The sequence below is a fragment of the Candoia aspera genome, chromosome 1 (assembly GCF_035149785.1).
Source record: "Candoia aspera isolate rCanAsp1 chromosome 1, rCanAsp1.hap2, whole genome shotgun sequence".
Classification (NCBI taxonomy): domain Eukaryota; kingdom Metazoa; phylum Chordata; class Lepidosauria; order Squamata; family Boidae; genus Candoia; species Candoia aspera.
In genome coordinates, this window is record NC_086153.1 from 191,069,625 (window position 1) to 191,088,333 (window position 18,709).

The 18,709-nt window shown below is 38.0% G+C and overlaps 1 protein-coding gene across 4 annotated transcripts in view; it reads left to right on the plus strand.

Annotated features, from left to right (window-relative positions):
• The window catches only part of ATF2 (activating transcription factor 2), a 48,307-nt gene that overhangs the window by 26,079 nt on the left and 3,519 nt on the right, over positions 1–18,709 (plus strand). For all 4 annotated transcript variants that reach the window (XR_010068915.1, XM_063318152.1, XM_063318150.1 and 1 more), the window contains 3 exons: positions 3,569–3,715; positions 5,441–5,647; positions 14,933–15,038. Coding sequence is in view for 3 of the 4 variants with exons in the window: in XM_063318152.1 (XP_063174222.1) it covers positions 3,569–3,715; positions 5,441–5,647; positions 14,933–15,038 (460 nt within the window). In the remaining variant the exon portion in view is untranslated. The remainder of the gene's footprint in view (positions 1–3,568; positions 3,716–5,440; positions 5,648–14,932; positions 15,039–18,709) is intronic.

An 18,709-nucleotide genomic window follows, 5' to 3' on the forward strand; every position in this document is an offset into this window, starting at 1 on the left:
TAAAGTATACTAGACAACCCTGTGACCCATTGGGTCATCCTTTGAGAGAAAGGTAGTGCAGTCAGATGTAACCACAATGAACATTAAATTTTTTTTTTTTTTTACCCAGATGCTGGACAGTCCCATGATCATCCAAGAAGAGTATGCAGTATATCATAAATAGAAAAATAATTGTAGTGGCAAACAAACTTCAATAAGAAGTCAATATTTACTTACCTAAACAAAATGACCAGGGGCAGGCAAAAAAGCAGTGGGACTGGGAGCAACTTCTGACTTCCTGCCAGGTTCCCTTTGTCTTTGCTTGTGGGAAGCTGTCAGGGAGCATCAGAAATCATGAGCATGTGACCATGGGACGCTGCAACAGCCACAACTTCGTGAATAAAACTGGTCTGAACATCGTGGAAATTTCAGTTCCACAGGAGTAATGGGTCCCAGATTTTTTACACATTCTTTAAGTTAGCAGGTTTTAGGTATCTCGATTCAAAAATTGTTACGGTATAATGCACCATTTAGGCTAACTTGAGGTGACAAACAGGTAAACACAATGACAGTTTTAGTAGAATATAGATTAGACAGCCATGCTGAATACTGTAACTAAACCCGGGCAAATGTAACATATAAGCTTGTAAACTTTAGACCAGACTTCCTTAACCTTTTGACCCTGAAGGAACCCTTGAAATATTTTTCAGGCCTCGGGGAACCCCTGCACATTCAGGCTCAAATATAGGTCAGAAGTTACAAAATTAATTTATTTGTTCGATGTGTGGGTCTGTATATATGCATTAAGAGTGTTCTTAAACTAAAAAACAAAGAATGAAACTTACCTCTTTAATGTGAAGTTGCTGGAATTTGAAATAATTTTTTCAATCGTGATCTTCCAGGGGACCCTGGTTGAGAAACCCTGCTTTAGGCTGTAGACTCCTTGGGATGCTGATTTAAGCATTTATGTTTTCAAAATTGCTACATTAAATGATGGCACTACAGAAATATTAATAGTATACTAGTGTCCTCAAATGAGCTATGAAGGATAATAATGGTTTCTGAAATGCCAGAATTGTAGCAAATAAAGAGTTAACATTTACTTTTGGAAAAGAAAGAGGTAGCAAATAAGATGTTTCAATTAGAATTATTGTGATAGAAAAATATTTTTTTCTTTAAGTGGCAGTCTCCAGAACTCTGCAACATCTTGTGACAAACTGAGAAATACCTGGAGTATAGTGGGTAGCCTGTAGGTTTTCTGCAGGGATCACTACTGAGAATTGACAGAGGGTAGCTTGGCAAATGTTCAGAAACTCACATTAACTCGGTTAAGCTCGGCATGGGACCTTGTATTCGGCAGAATTCTTTGACCTGACTCTCTGCATGCCAAGCTAATCAGCAAACTCCTAATGAGCCTGCTGTAAAGAAACAGACCCTTTCTTAACTTCATTTTTATACATTCTCTTGGGGGGGCAGGGAGATAAGACTTCATGAGGACTGATGATGCTGCAAAGACCACAATAATGATAATTAACTTGCTGAATTTAGAAGATTATGCTGTTAATTAGTTGCAAAATAAAGATAAGTAATAGAGTAGCAGATGGTAAGATAACACCCAGGAGAAGGAAGGTTATTACTCTGATGAGGTTTTGTGGCAGATATGAAATATGGATCTGACTTTTTCATAAATTGTTTTTACAATAATAACGTTTCTATGAACTCATGATAGAGTGATCTAATCCAGCCAATTCAGGAAGATGTGATAGGTATTTATTATCAACGATAGAAGCATTTTTTGCCTTTATTATTCAATATCAGATTGTAGTTTATTGTTCAGTATCAGATTATAGTTAATATTTCAGAAGTATTGTGAATGTATTTTGAGTTAATATCTGTGCACTTTAGTTTTACTAATTCTGTTTTTGATTCTGTTGCATCAATATATCACTATTATCTCTAGTATGATACAGTGATAGGGACCTCTGTTAAGTTTATTACATTTAGTAAGAGGCCTTGAGTAAGCTTCTTACGCTGTAACATAATTCATAATATGATTATGGGTACATGTATATTGCCTTAAGCTCCCTGGAGGGAGATCAGATTACAGAATGGATTCACATATGTGATAAATCCATTCAGTACATTGCAATGATATCACTGGAGTATTTTGCTAAAATATTAAAGGCAATGGAAAGTATATGCAAACATGTAGAAATAATCATTTAGGCTTGTTAGATAGATGTATGCTTGATTGTATAGTATCTTGGACAAAACATAACTTTCTGCAATCTTCCATAGATCTTACAGCTTCCCTCCCATGATGGCTTATCTCTTCCAAATTCCCTAAGTGAAACATTTATCTCAGAAGCCACCAGTTCAACAGTTTTTTCTCATATAGAAGTTATTTTATTTGTAACTGTAATTACCAGTGAAATGAGATTTTATTCTGCTCTCCTCTCTCCAGATATATGCCATATCCAATATAAAGCAAGTTTGGGTGAGAAGGAGATGAAGAATCTGTTTGCCTGTGGAATTGAATTGGCCCATGGAATGACACGATTCAAATGACAAAGTTTTGTTGTAGTGTAGTACAGTAGACTCTCAATTAACTGGCACTCAAGCAACCGGCACTCACTCTCAAGCAACCGGCAAAAAAATCGAATAAAGAATACAGTAGACTCTCGGTTAACCGGCACTCACTCTCAAGCAACCGGCAAAAAAATTGAATAAAGAATACTTTAAATAAAATTTAATAGTAACTCTCAAGCAACCAGAGACTACATTTATCTGGCATCTACCAATCCCCATGAGTGCCAGTTAACTGAAAGTTTGCTGTAATTCAGTCATCTTCCTCCTGCTTCTTTGCATCTGTTTGTCCAAAGCTCCAAAACACTTCAGATTGCTATATATATTATTACTTTGTTATGATGATTTTTTCTTGTTTTTATCTATTGTTAGCCACCCAGAGTCATGAATTTGAGATGAGTGGCCATATAAATCAAATAAATATTTTATTTATTTATATATTTATTTAAATGCATACATACTTATTACATGCTGTTAGGGAAGGAGGATGCAACTCAGTGAGTCTTTTTAAAATAATTTGGGAACATTAACATTGATTCATTAAATTTTGTATGTAACATCTTTAAAATGCACTCCATATTGATAAGTTGTCAGTCTCTTTTACATGAAAAATAATATTTGTGGATTTATACCAGACATTATTTTTCCTTAAAACAAGTGGAATTAGCCGGCTGTTTATTAAAAGCAGATACTAAAGGTGAAATTGTAGTTAGGAGGAAGGCAATGGATAGTATGCAGTGCTGAGTGGAAAGAATTCTGCTTGCATGTGAGGGCTTTCTAATCAAAATCTTTGATTATCTTAGAAAACCTGTCTTGGGAGTTGGGTAACCTCATGAAAGTCTCTGGAATGTGACAGCAAATGATAATAGAATTGCCTAAAATTGGATAGAATCATGTGGATGCATGTAACATTACATTTTTTACTGCTGAGTAGGTGTTCTGTTACAGGACATCATGGTAAAATGAGCGTGTATGGGTTTTTTCTTTCTTTCTTTTCCTTTAGAGATTAAAAGCTGCGCTGACCCAGCAGCACTCTCAGGTAACAAATGGAGATACCAAGGGACAAACAAGTGGACTGGTTCGAACTCAGTCAGAGGAAGTACGACCACAATCACTGCAACAACCCGCAACATCTACTACTGAAACACCGGTATGAAACCTACCTTCTGGCTCAGTTTGCTAACATGAAAAATTTCTTACAATTCTTCCATGCTCTATGTCTTAAACATGTGTATATAGGGAGACAGACTGATCTTGGAATTAGCTAAAGGAAGAGGACAGAAGCTGAGGGTACATGGCAGCTAAATTATAAGCAAGTGAGATAGTTAAATACATTTATTGCTCTCATGATGGGGAAATCTAGATGGGCTTATGTAATTTAACTTAAATTTACCTGCTTTTCATTGCATTTGTCACTATTGCAAGTGCCTAACTTTTATTATTGTCTTAGGTGAAGAAGATGAAAAGAATAAAATTTGATTCCACAGTGACTTTGTGGTACTATATTATACTGGAGACAGTTTGCATATATTAGATAATAATTGTCTCCACACTGTGTGTCAGCACTAGACCATTCGAGCATTAACACAATGACAGTCAGGAGACCAGGATCCTTTAACTGTTTAATGAAGCAAAATGGCTAGGACAGAAGTAAAGCTGCGAATGGAGAATTCCCGCTAAAACATACAATTATTTTTATTTATTTATTTATTTTATTTATCAATTTTTTATCACCACCCATCTCCCCCACATGGGGGACCCTGGGCGGTTCACAATAAAAACAATTAAAATTTCAATAAAATCATAAATACAACCATTAGCATAAAATGCAATAAAATCCAAGCCATGGCGGATCTAATTCAAACCATAAGGGCATAAAACTGGTCCCTGCAGAATTAGGGAATCAACCAGCCCCAAGAATGGCTCTTCCCCTCCCTATTCCAGGCAAGACTATAAAACCAGGTCTTCAACTGTTTTCTGAAGTCCAGGAGGGAGGGGGCTAACCTCACTTCTGGGGGAAGGATGTTCCAAAGGGTGGGAGCTGTTGCAGAGAAGGCCCGCCTCCTGGACCCCACCAGATGGAATTCTCTTACAGATGGGTTCCCCAACATGCCCTCTTTGCACAATCGGGTGGGACAGGCTGATGTAATGGGGTGAGACGGTCCGGTAGGTAACCTGGACCCATGCCATGTAGGGCTTTAAAGGTGATAACCAACACCTTGAATTGGACCCAGAAGCAAACTGGAACCCAATGCAGCTCGTGCAGTAAGGGTGTTACGTGTGCTGATCTCGGAGCACTCATCGCTGTTCGTGCGGCCGCATTTTGAACCAACTGAAGCTTCCAGATACTCTTCAAGGGAAGCCCCAAAACTACATTCCCTTAATTGCCTTCCTTTCCCATGAAAGTATGTCACCCCCCTTCCCATCCAGGTGGTGTTGCTGGTGTATCTCTACTGACTGGCCTTGATGTGAACTGCCATAAATCTCTAGCCATAATAATGCAATTCACACTCCATCGCAACGCCCCCTCCCATCTGGTGACAGAGTCTAACCTATTGATAAGGAAGTAATGGAAGATGCTCTGATAAGGGGTTCTGTGATCCTTTTCATGGGAGGAATCTGACACTGTGGGGAAGACAATTTTTAAATTTTCTGTGACATCCCTGCCACACTATGTCCAATATTTTAAGTATTTTAGGCATACCCATTATTATTAAATTTCAGTTATTTGACGTGAAGCTCAAATAACTGAGAGAGTGCCTAATAATAATCCTGGGATGCTGTTATAAAATAAACATTAAATTAATTTATAGTGAATATTTTAAAAAGCATACAGAATTTGTGTTAATGAATTGTGATGTTCTGGTACCTCCAGGCCTCTCCTGCTCAGCCTGCACCACAAACTCCAAATACAGGAGGCCGCCGAAGAAGGGCAGCAAATGAAGATCCTGATGAGAAAAGACGGAAATTCTTAGAGCGGAACAGAGCAGCTGCTTCAAGATGCAGACAAAAAAGAAAAGTTTGGGTCCAGTCTTTGGAGAAAAAAGCAGAAGACCTCAGCTCATTAAATGGTCAATTACAGGTACTTTGTTTTTCTGACTTGCAGTTTACACATTTTATTTAACAGGTTTAGACAATCAAAAATCGTTATTTTTTTTAACAATAAAAACAAAGTTTTAGGAATGGGCCACTCTGTTGCATATCTGTTTCAGTGATGATTAACTGAAGTCAACCTAAAGTTTTAAGGTGACAACAGTCTCTTTCAGTTATATCCAGAAAATTATCCAGGACAATTTGAATGTGAGTGATATATCCCAATGGGCCATGTCTACTTTCTAGAATAAATGTGACCTAATACAGGTTTCTACTTGTGTTAATAGCCTTAGAACTGTAGTTAGGTGAAACTATTTTTTTTCACAGATTCTCAGGAGTTACTTTCATATTACTAATTGTAAAAAAAAAAAGCATATTTTACATTCTGCTATCAGCAGAACTGGTCAATGTGAAGGACAGAATAGTTGTAATGGTTGCCTATCCCCAACACTCAGACTCACAAGAAGTTGCTAAATGAAATCTGGTTTATTAAAGAAATTAAGGCAGATACAGAGAAAGCTGAGAATGACAGAAAGCGCACCAAAAACAAACTAAAAACCCTCGGCTCCAAACGTGATCCCTCCCCACTACCAGCCAGAGCAACCACCCCCCTCCCAGGTGCTGGTAACCGTTTTCTACACATCCTGGGAAAGCAGCCTTGAATACATGAGATAACCCAAATACATTCCAACCCAGCAGCCAACAGATAAGAACGGCCTGGAAAGGAATCGTCCTCCCTTCTGAGATCAAACACGTATCAGGCTAATGATATGCGAAACGTTACGATGTACCAAGCACATTGAAACGGTGAACATGACAATAGTAAAGAAAATTAAATGTCAAAGAAAGAAATAATGTGCTTTATTAATAATCTTGCATTTCCATAATTCTTCTCTTGACAAGTTTGCAGAGCTGATCAGGGTGAGCAATAATGATTACTTACATCCAATATCAAATATAATAAATTTGGTCTTCGACAGTATGCTGGGTCTGAAATAATGATGAAGTTTGGCAGGGCGTTGGTTTGTTTTTTGTTTTTTTTAGCTTTGTCAATTCTACAGAATAAACAGGTTCAGGAATGTAAGTAGAAGCCTGTAAATGTAAAATACGAATATTACTGTACATAGAGCTTTACTGTTTTGAAAGCAAAAAGGTGTCAATTGTAATATTAATGGATTTGGTTAATCATTCTGGGTTCTATTTCAGAATAAGAAATATATTGGTCAAAACATGAAACGTTGCGACTGGAACATGCCATAAATATGCAGTCTTGGAAATGAAACTTTTAAAACATCAACTCAAGTAAATAAATACTTTGATTACAAGGGCATTAACACTCTGGCTTACTTGAATTTCAGAAATACTGTAGATAATTATCTCTGTCTTTGAGGCTGAGATCTCCAACATCGCATTCATAAGTGTACAAACGCTGTTGAAGACCTTCCTATTATCTCTGAACCCTTGCCCTTTGCCTTTGAAAATGTCAACCATGCAGTCTGCCCAAAAGGATATTTAGAAGCAAAAGCAAAAAAAAATGTTTATTACACTCTCCTTCAATTCTGTTTGAAGTTTGTTATTGATATCTGTGCCGCTGTCCTGTTTCAGGTCTTAGACTCACACACACACAGTTGCTAGGTGAGAATATTTACTCAAGGCTAAGTAGATAAACAGACAAGGAAAGGAATGTAAATCAAAACAGAGTCTCAGGTAAAGAAAGCTTGCTTGGGTAGTTTCGCTTTCAAAGGAATGGGCAGGAGAGAAATCAAAATCCTGTCCAAAGTTCAGAAAGCCAAGTCAGGTTTGTCAGCCAGTCGAAAGGTCAAGAGTTTCAGGGTTTTTTTTTTTTATACAAGCAGGATTCACGGGACCAACACACCAAAGCAGGAGATCAGGCAGTTGTTTCCAACAGAGAAGCATGAGTCAGGGCTGCCTCTTACATCAGGCTGCAGCCAGCTATCTTTAATTAGAATAGTTACTCTCTTGCTTGGCGAGAAGCCTCATTGAGCATCTTTGCTCTGCTTTCCGCTCTACTCACTGAGTCCGAGGGCTTGGGGGCCATGCCTCATCATTTGACTACTCCAGCTGTTCTGATGGTGCCTGTGTTTGATCAGCCTCAGATGATTCCTGGCCTGGCATCTTCTGAGGCTGACATTCCACTGATTCAGCTGGAACAGCTTCTTCAGAGTCAGAGTCCTGGGCCATGACAGCCACTGTGAGGAACAGTAAGTAGATTAATGGGAAGAACATTTTTTAAAAATCTCATTCAGTTTTGTTTTTTCCAGGCTGAAATGAACAGCCAAGGTGTAGTGACTAGGATTTATTCTGCAAAAAAATTGAAGAAAGCAAATAAGGCAACTAGGATTAGGGGTAAAATCACCTGATGACCGTATGTGGCATGGCAGCTGTTTAGTAAATGGGTTTACTTCTCCACCACAGTCAATCTGTGATTGTACCCATGACACTGAAAATTGCAAATTCATCCACATCCTCTAAAGCAGAAAAATGTTGCCCTTATGTTAATATATGTATTATATGGGCTCACTGTTTCTGATTTTTTCTGATTTTGTCAACCACCTCGACAAAACTGCTATTTCTCCCTACCCTCAACCCAACAATTAAATTGCAGTAGGGAGCCAATTGTTTTCCTGCCTCTTTTTTCCCTTTAATGAATGCTCCTGAATCTATCACACTTATCCTAGCCTGCCAAGTGGCTGTTTCCATGGCTAAGAGAAGGACCGTTTCTTGGGGAGAAAGGATTCTGCCATTCCCCAGCCAGCAGGCAGAGATTGTTCTGAGTGAGAATCTTTTAGTTTGTAGAGGACATTGTGCTGTCTGAGACATTTTTAGGAATATCCTCATGTCATGTAGGATATTTAGCTAGGTGTATGAACCCCTGTGTGCAATTTAAGAATACAACTTAGAATACTCAGTTCTGTTCTGCCGCAGTTGCAGTGGAGGAAAGATGTCAATCGTAATCCTTTCTACTAACATTAAAGGCTTACATGTGAAATCAGGCAGCATTTAGATGACTATACTTTTTGGGGTTATTTTAGGTATTTTAAGTGCAGGCTCTGAGAAGTTTGTTGAGATAGTGTGTTTGTTTCTTTTAAATAATTTTAAGTTGCCTTTCAGGACAAATTATTCCCAAAGTGGCTTATATAATATAATTAAAATAATTATATATAATATAATTTAAAATATAAAAATATAAGTATCGGTTATTTCAGGAATAGTCGACAGTGATACTTCCACTTAATAAACTAATTTGTTCAACTTGACATACCCCAAGGGTACAAATCCTGAAGCCCTAAATCTACATGTAACCCTTAAATGTCTTGGGTGCAGCTCCCAAATCTTCCTCAAAGTTCTCACCAAATTATACTTTCTAATTTCTAGAAGGAAGCAATTATTAAATGCTTGGGGATAAACAATGCTAGCTATTCTTAATTAATTTAGTAATTTTAATTACATGGAAATGAAATTAAATGAAATTCTGCTTTTGTCTTAGCCTCACTATCTTTTGTCCTAGTGGAATAAAGCCCTTGGTGCAAAAATGTTCTGGAAATCTGTGCAATGGAATTAGCTTTTTGAAGGCTAAAACAAAAAGCTAGGTATTATTTACAAAGACTCAGATAATTATTGGTAGTAATTTAAATAGCCTGACCACAAAGTCAAAGGTCAAAGCCACCTTTTTGCTTCCTCAGTATTGCTCATTCTATTGCATAAAAGGCTACCAAGGCTACCAAAATCCAGACAGTCACTAGATGGTAGCAAATATTATGTACTGAAAGTGTTTTGTACATCAAACAAAGACATTGCAATTTGGAAGCACAGCCAGATCAAAGCCTGCAATGTTTGTGCCAGCCTGCTTACCAATCATCTCAGTGCCTTCTTTCCCCTTACTCCCTGGGCTTGCTGACATTCAAGCATAACATGCCCACCTGCCCACTCTGTGATCTTCTCAGTGCCTTTCTTCTTGTTTCTCCACAGTTCTGTCACACTTGAATTCAGCCAGTCTGCCCATCCTTCCCCAGTCTTAACGGCATATTCTTTCCCATTACCTTCCCTGGATGCCACCACATGTGCTGCCACTGAAGGTCTTATTTTTTCCTTACTGTTCCTATTTCAGAACAGCTCTGCCTGAAACATGTGTTTCAGGTTCACACCTAGACAAAACGCATGTGTTTAGATCTGGATGTGAACCAGCTGCCAGTTCCTTACACTACATCATCCATAGATAGAACAGACGTTTCATTGCCAGACTAGGCAACATCTTCAGTGCGAGGAGGGAGTGGGCCTTGCTCTCAGTTTATATACCATGGCTTGCCCTGCTTGTGTTGGTAGGGGTGTTGTTCCCTCCTTGGGAGTTCTTTGATTGGGCTGTTGTTTGCTGCTTGGTTGACTGACTGAGTTAATAGTTCCTTGATTAGGGTGTATTGTGCTGTTTGATGGTTCATCTGGTGTTAATCCTAGTGTTGATTTTTGCATATCTGGGTGTTGATTGCTGGCAAGGGAGTGTCCTGGTCTTTTGGCTTTTCTGTTGTCTCTTTTGAATGGTATATAAATGTTGTTTACCTCTATGTGTCTGTTGATGGCTGCTCTGTCTGAGTGCCAGGCTTACAGGAATTCTCTGGCGTGCAAGAAAACAACAAGGTTCAGGGAGCACCAAGGACTCCACAGTTCAACCCTGAGCTACAAATATTCACTTCGATTGATACATAGAACATTTTACACATCCCTACTTTGCTGCCATCGAGTGGCCATCTGGATTTTTGCAGCCCTGATCCGGTAGCTTTAGTTGTACACCGTTAAAAAATTGATTAATATGGAATAGGAATATAGTGTTCTTTAACAGGGTTTCTCAGATTGGAAAAAATCAACTTATATCCCCATACCAAACAATGGAAACACTAAAGAATGTTCAAACTATCGAACAGTGGCACTCATTTCACATGCCAGTAAGGTAATGCTCAAGATCCTGCAGGGTAGACTTCAGCAATTCATGGAGCGAGAATTGCCAGATGCACAAGCTGGGTTTAGAAAAGGCAGAGGAACTAGGGACCAAATTGCCAATATCCGCTGGATCATGGAAAAAGCCAGGGAGTTTCAGAAAAACATCTATTTCTGTTTTATTGACTATTCTAAACCCTTTGACTGTGTGGACCACAACAAATTGTGGCAAGTTCTTAGCGGTATGGGGATACCAAGTCATCTTGTCTGCCTCCTGAAGAATCTGTATAACGACCAAGTAGCAACAGTAAGAACAGACCACGGAACAACGGACTGGTTTAAGATTGGGAAAGGAGTACGGCAGGGCTGTATCTTCTCACCCTACCTATTCAACTTGTACGCAGAACACATCATGCGACATGCTGGGCTTGAGGAATCCAAGGCTGGAGTTAAAATCACTGGAAGACACATTAACAATCTCAGATATGGAGATGATACCATTTTGATGGCTGAAAGCAAAGTGGAACTGAGGAGCCTTATGATGAAGGTGAAAGAAGAAAGTGCAAAAGCTGGCTTGCAGCTAAACCTCAAAAAAACCAAGTTTATGGCAACCAGCTCGATTGATAACTGGCAAATAGAGGGAGAAAATGCAGAAGCAGTGAAAGACTTTGTATTTCTAGGTGCGAAGATTACTGCAGATGCTGACTGCGGTCAGGAAATCAGAAGACGTTTAATCCTTGGGAGAAGAGCAATGACAAATCTCGATAAAATAGTTAAGAGCAGAGACATCACACTGACAACAAAGGTCCACATAGTTAAAGCAATGGTGTTCCCCATAGGAACATATGGCTGCGAGAGCTGGACCATAAGGAAGGCTGAGCGAAGGAAGATCGATGCTTTTGAACTGTGGTGTTGGAGGAAAGTTCTGAGAGTGCCTTGGACTGCAAGAAGATCCAACCAGTCCATCCTCCAGGAAATAAAGCCAGACTGCTCACTTGAGGGAATGATATTAAAGGCAAAACTGAAATACTTTGGCCACATAATGAGAAGACAGGACACCCTGGAGAAGATGCTGATGCTAGGGAGAGTGGAAGGCAAAAGGAAGAGGGGCCGACCAAGGGCAAGATGGATGGATGATATTCTAGAGGTGACGGACTCGTCCCTGGGGGAGCTGGGGGTGTTGATGACCGACAGGAAGCTCTGGCGTGGGCTGGTCCATGAAGTCACGAAGAGTCAGAAGCGACTAAACGAATAAATAAAACGGTTTCAAATTACTTTTAATTAATAAAGGGGGAAATAAGTCTACTCTGTATGGGTCTTTCTGGTCTACCTTTTTTTTTTTTTTTTTGGTATCAGTAGTTCCATATACTGTATATGCTGAGTGAATGTCACTTCACTGAACATACTTCTTAATTGGTGGAATGCAGGCAATAATATGTAGGGTCATATGTTGATTAGAAAACCTAACTTACATAAATTAGCACGAATATGATGCTGTAAAACAAGGTTTTTGTTGTCTTGTAATATACTGTCCAAAATTTGGTGAATACTGTCCTGTTAGTGAGGAGTGCTGCACGTAGCAAGGAGTGCTGCATGTGGCATGGGTGTAACTGATGCTGGTAACTTAGTCTACATCTTTTCTAGTGTACTAAAAAGTTACATGGAAGCTTCAGTTAACCAAGGTCATCATGAACAGCAGAAGTCAATATTTATGGGGCCCATCAGATGATTACCATGAAACACTACAACTTGGAATAACAACAGCAGCAACAACATTATTATTACAGTCTTTGACCAGCCTTTACAATAAAAGAAAATAGTTTAATTCAACAATTCATTGTCAGGAAAAAGGAAAACAAAATAATAAAACAATATTATCTCATTAAAAATTTGGCGTAATTGTATAGCTTGGTGAAAATATTTTGCCACCAGCATCCCAGCATCCCTTAAAAAGAAATAAATGTAAAATCTATCAGTATAACCCACAAATTTAGAAATAATTCAGGAGATCAGAGCACATCTTGGGGCATCATAAAAAGGACCCTGTATGAGGACGTGGGAAAGAGTTTCTACCTCCCTGGATCCACAAGGGCAAAGGCTCTGTGAATAAGGCGTCCCATGAAATCTTCCTGCCAGCAGTGCTGAAGGGAGGGCATCAAAGCGGGCTCTGGAAGAGGCCGATCTATATTTGCTTAGGATTAGATTGTACAGATACCCTGCAGTAGAGGGTTTGCAGCTACCTAGAATTTGGCGATAGAATTTGGGAGCACGGGTAATACCATTTTGGCGATCAGTGTCCCTAATGCTTTCTTTTACTATTGATTTGGCCTTCTCCAGAGTTAGTTGGCCTAAATATTTAGGAGAGAAGCCAAGACTGCAAAGTTCTTTTGTACAAGTACAGCTTGGGATGTAAGAGGAATATATGAGCATGAATTAACAAATGAAAAAAAAAGATAAATTCTTCCTCTGTGAAATGTAAGAGAAAGGGGATGGGTGTAAGTGATCTGAATAGTTTTCTGTTCTCGTGGACTGGAGTTCATTACAACGTGTAGGGAAGTGATGGGATTAGTTTAATTATGAACGAAAGTATCTTCATTCTGGATTAATATTAAGGTAGGAATCATAGACTGGTGATAGTTGTATATTATACTCCAGTGAATTGTGATAATGGAAGAATAAGGGACAAACTTTAGGAAAAACTGTAAAACATTCTAAATGAAAGCAATGCATGGCAAAAAAATTATTCCCTGTATTACGCAAATGGATGGATAGTAACAAGATGAAAGGGAAAATACAGAAAATAATAACTGGCCCAGTCTGAGACCCAAGAATAAAAATGATGAGTATTTGGTTAGAAAAGATCTGCTTGTTTCAAATACCTAGTTTAAATGTAAGTCTATTAATGTGTAATTATGCAATGGAATCAATATAAATAAAAGCATTATTGAGTTGATTATCATGAAAGATAAAATTAGTGATGGCTACAAGGATGCTGTGAGGTTCTAGAGTGGAACGAACTATTATTTGGTAATGCTGAGAATGAAGTTTGAAGGAAAATGGATGTGGAAGAAAAGCAAAAAAAAGTGAAAGAAACAAAAGTGAAAATTTAAAAAAAATAATGCTAATAAATGTTAGTGCCCAAGGAAAAAATGATGAAAAGTGAGTCATCAATGCTATAACGATGTTGAAAAATTATCAAGCTGCAAGAAGCAGAATTTGTAACTGGAGAAATGTTAAAATATGGATGTGGTTTATTTATTGAGTGGCTCTATAAAATGTGTGTTTGATGTGTGTGAAGACTGCATCTGTGACTGTGTGTTTGGAAAAAATGAATGTATGCGTACTTTTGTATGTAGACAGTGCCATGTTGGTTGAGAAGCTTTCAGTGAACATTAGATTTTGTTTTACCAAAAGGAACATGGATTTGCAAATTAATATATCAAAGACGATAATTGTGTTCAAAGAGAAAATGGAATGATCAGTTGCAAGTTACATACAGTATAAATGACAGAACACTTGAGCAATTAGTGCAGCTTGATAGAATATTTATTAAAATATATGGTTACATTTTTAAGACATACAAATTCTGTTAGAATGGTAGTGGATAGCATGTGGTCTGTTACAAGGAATGCACATCCAAATTGAAAAATTGTTAGTTTATTTATCAAATTTAAATAGGTGCCCATCTCTCAAGAAGTGACTGTATAAGCTCAAGCTTCTTCCTACTTTGTTATGTGGAAGTGAGAGTGGATATGTCAAGAGAAGCATAAATAAACTGAATGTAGTAGGATTGTATACTATAGTAGGGTGTGGTAATAGTAGAAGTAATAGGATCAAGATTTAATGAATGCAGAATGCATGTGGATTGAATAGAAAACCGAATAACCAATATAAAAGTATGTTGAGTTTGATTGGTCATATAGAGAAAATGAATAAGGATCAAATTGCAAAGCAAATATATGAAGGAAGAGTGATGAGTCAAGAGGAAGCGAAAGACCAAGAAAATTGTGCTTGGATGGAGATGATGAAATCTTCAAGAAGATAGGAGTGAGGATTTAAAATAACAAAGGGCAATGTGTGAGGCCTTCTGTGGCCATAGAGGTTATTGAATTGATTATAGAATGAATTGAAAATGATTACATAGTAAAGACAAAGAAGACAAAAGGTTGAAGAAGGATTGGAACATAATAACTTATGCGGTATTAATATATACAGGAAGTGTGTGCCGTGTCTTTTATTTCTCTTTTCAGGACCTTGTAAACCTCAGTCTGAAATGCAGAAAACTTAATACTGCTAAAATGTAACTTCTTTTTTCTTCTTTTAGAATGAAGTCACTCTGCTTAGAAATGAAGTGGCACAGCTGAAACAGCTTCTTCTGGCTCATAAAGATTGTCCTGTTACAGCCATGCAGAAGAAATCTGGCTATCATAGTGAGTAATATTGCATTCCCTATAGCCCTAGGTTGTTATGCCAGTGTAATACCAAGAAATACCAAACCAAGAAAGCATTAGTACTGAAACGTGATGCTGAAATATTTCACGAGGTTTTGGCAAAATATGTACAGTGACACGGTAATTCATAGAATTCTTTTTTTTAAAAAATTAAATATTTTAATCCAACCCTCTTGATCATAATGTTATATATTTATATTGAATAGCTGTTAGCCTATTTAAACATTAATTTTCATCCAAAAGAGCAATATATAATATTGCTGAAGGAAAAAAATAAATGTTAATATTTATTGGTATAGCAATGTAAAGGTAAAATATAAGAAACTAAATTGTTGGCTTTCTGACTTTTTCAGCACTTTGAAGGTTAATTGTGTATGTCTTGTTACATTATTTTGGGGATATAATAAAGAGCCCAAAAAAGCAGCCGCTACGGTAGAATAAATGGCCAAATTTGTCCATTGTACACAAATTTGTAACAAATAACTGAGCTGGGAATGCATTAGGCAACATTCATAATATATAACCCACAGCTTTCGTTTTTATGATTTAGTGATATTTCAGGGTATTTGTAAATGTGAAGATTGTTTCTGCCATATGTAGCCACTTCATTTTAATTTGCCAGTGTCAGTAATTTAGGAGAATAAAAGAACATTTCGTATTGCATGTGAACAGTTCCTCAGGTGCTTGCAATAAAACTTAATGGCCACCATCTTTACTTGTAGCCATTGTAAGCAGTTTCATCAGAATGGGCAATATTTTTTAATTTAAAAGATTCTGGAGATTTAGCAACTCTCTGTGGCTGTATATATTTAGCACATTGATTTTGTCAGTTTTGAGGTTATAAATCTCAGTCCATTTGATCTCCAGTCATTTTGACAGGATAGAAAGTGGCATCTTGGAGCAAATTGAAACCATACAGAAATATATTTTGAATTTATATTAACAATGATTGTTGCAAGGATGAAGCCATTATGGCTCCCATCTGACAAAACAATATTATTTCGTATATCTAGGCTGCTATAGGATAGCTTCATGTATACATAGTTTGCTGAATGAGCTTAGGTGTCTTGAATATTGATGTCAGAAATAATCCTTTTTTTCCTTCTGGCATATTTAACTATCTCAGAGACATTAGTGCATGCTATTTTTATTCAATGTAGAAGTTGGCAGTGAAAATAGCTGTGAGGTTTGAGTCTGAATCTGACTCCGAAAATGAAATTTATCAAGGTTTTCAAGGGGACAACGAAACTTATCAGGAAGAAATTAGAAAAACAGAAACCAGGGATGATTCAGCAGAGTGGGAGAAATCGGAGGTGCTGATTGGACAAACTTGGGAGGGAGGTTTGAATCCTCCAATCAGTGCTCAAGAGAGAAGAGCAGAGAAGCACACGAATCAAAAAGCAGTCCGATTGGCTGCAAAGGAAAAATGGCACAGAAAGGATCGCTTAAAAAGGCAGGCCCACCAAGAGCAAGCTGCCGGGGACAACTGATCCTTCGAGCTCACAGTAATTGTGGAAGAATCCTTACCAAAGTCGGGAGCCTTGCCTGTAGCCAGTGTGGAATCAGAGCCAGCTCCTCCTGCCGTCGTGGACCTGCTTCCTGCACACACTGCTCCAGTTGAGCCTATTCTTGCCATCCCAGCCGAGCACAGTCTTGCATCCAGTTCCAAGCCTCGTCTTGCTGTTCCAGCACATTTCAGTTCGCTTCCAGCTTCAAGCCTCGTTGTGGCATTCTTGCCAAGTCCAGCCTTGTCTCCAGACCAGAGCCTTGTCTAGACGCTCCAGTCCAGCCTTGTCTAGCCTCTGTGGTCAAGCCTAGTCTAACCTTCGTGCCCGTTCAGAGCCTCCTGCCTCAGGCCTCCTCTTTGTCACGCGCTCTAGTTTCACCGAGTCTTGTAGCCTCAATAAGAGAACTAGCTGAGTTCTGCCTTGCTGCTTTGCCACGATCTGAACCTGCAGCCTTGCCTGACCATCCTCTACTGCCTGGGTGGACTTGATTGAACTGCATTGCCTAATCTATTCTAAGGACTTTTACTGTTGTTAATAGTTATTGTAAATAAAGAATTTAATAGTAATTCTGCCTGGCCGTCTCATAGTCTGAACAGGACAATAACATTAAACATTATCACTCATAGGAAGTAGCTACCAGACTATGACCAGAACATACAATGCAAATAAAAGTAAGAATTTGGCCTATGCCATTAAGATGTATAGTCCATATAACCTATTTCTGTAACAAAGTGGCCAAATTATAATTTAAACATTGGACACAAGCTATACAACTCACTGATGCCTTGAAGAACGGAAAAAGTATCATGGTGGTAACGACACAAAATGCTGCTACCCATTCTTCCCTATATTCTGTGCAATACGTGTGCCTCAAGAATCCATTCCAGTGGCTTTGACGAGACCTCTGTATTGGATATATGGGAGTCAATAAAAATTAATTTTCTCCTCTTATTAGCTGAAGGAATCAAAATCTGCTCTAAGAATGGAACTACAGAATAGAAATCTACCTTATGTGTTAACACAATTTTTCAGATGCTTCGGGCATTTTAAAATCTGTGTATACAGTGTCTTTAACTGATATTCTGTAAAGGAACCCAAAATAAAAGAATAAATTCTGTTGAATTTAAGGGTTTTAAATACTACAAATGTTCCAACAATTTTTTTTCTTGTTTTCTGATTTGGAAATTAATATTTAAACTATTAGCTGTACATACAGTACTTCTCTAGTCAAACGTTTCTGTTAATTACTTTTGGCTGTTGGCCTTTTTTCCCCTTATGTATTTATAAATTTAAGTTAGCATAACCAATTTGTTTACTTAGTCCAGTAAATTAGGTCCCGTTCTCTAACATGGACTCTGGCACACAGTGGAAACTTTTCTGCAAAATCCACATCTGTTTACAAGCTGTGTAAGGGCTTGTAAACTCCAGACCCAGAAACTTAGTAATACGTTATAGATTGACAAGGATATTTTAATATATATAAACAGTCCCCATACAATCACATTTCTGTTCACAACATATAATTCTAGGTATTACTGGGAATGCGTGCAAAATAGAAAAAGATGTGCGAAGCTGTATATCCATTCCAGAATATTATATATGGTTGTTGAGACGCAGGGATGTGCTTTTGGGTTCACTAGCGTCGTCATAGTATTGGTACTGTAAGCGTACCTTGATTCTGAATAAAAAGGTGAGTATTTTAGAAATAGGTAAAATAATATATTTATAAGTTACTTGTTAAATCCTGAGTCAGTTGGAATGAGATGGTGTCTAAGGTGGATAAAATAAATGAAATGATAAAATAAAACTTATAAATGCTTGATTAGATAAATGACGGTACTTTTTTAATGCTATGATAGAACAAAAGGGATAGGCTAATGTAATAGGGTTGTTGATTTTTCATAAAGACACATACTCACTAGATAGAGCTTTGTCTCAGTTATGTTAACAGTCAATGAAATTCAGTGTTGAGTGGAAATTCGCTCACAAGCTGCAGTTTTCTCTTCTCCCTGTACAACCCTTCCCATCCACTTCAAAACAGATTTTTAGGGGGAGGAAAGAAATGCCCCACTCCCCGGTCCATTGGTAGAAGCAGTTCTACCAGCGACAAAGCTGTGTTGGATGCTACTCAGCGGCAGGACA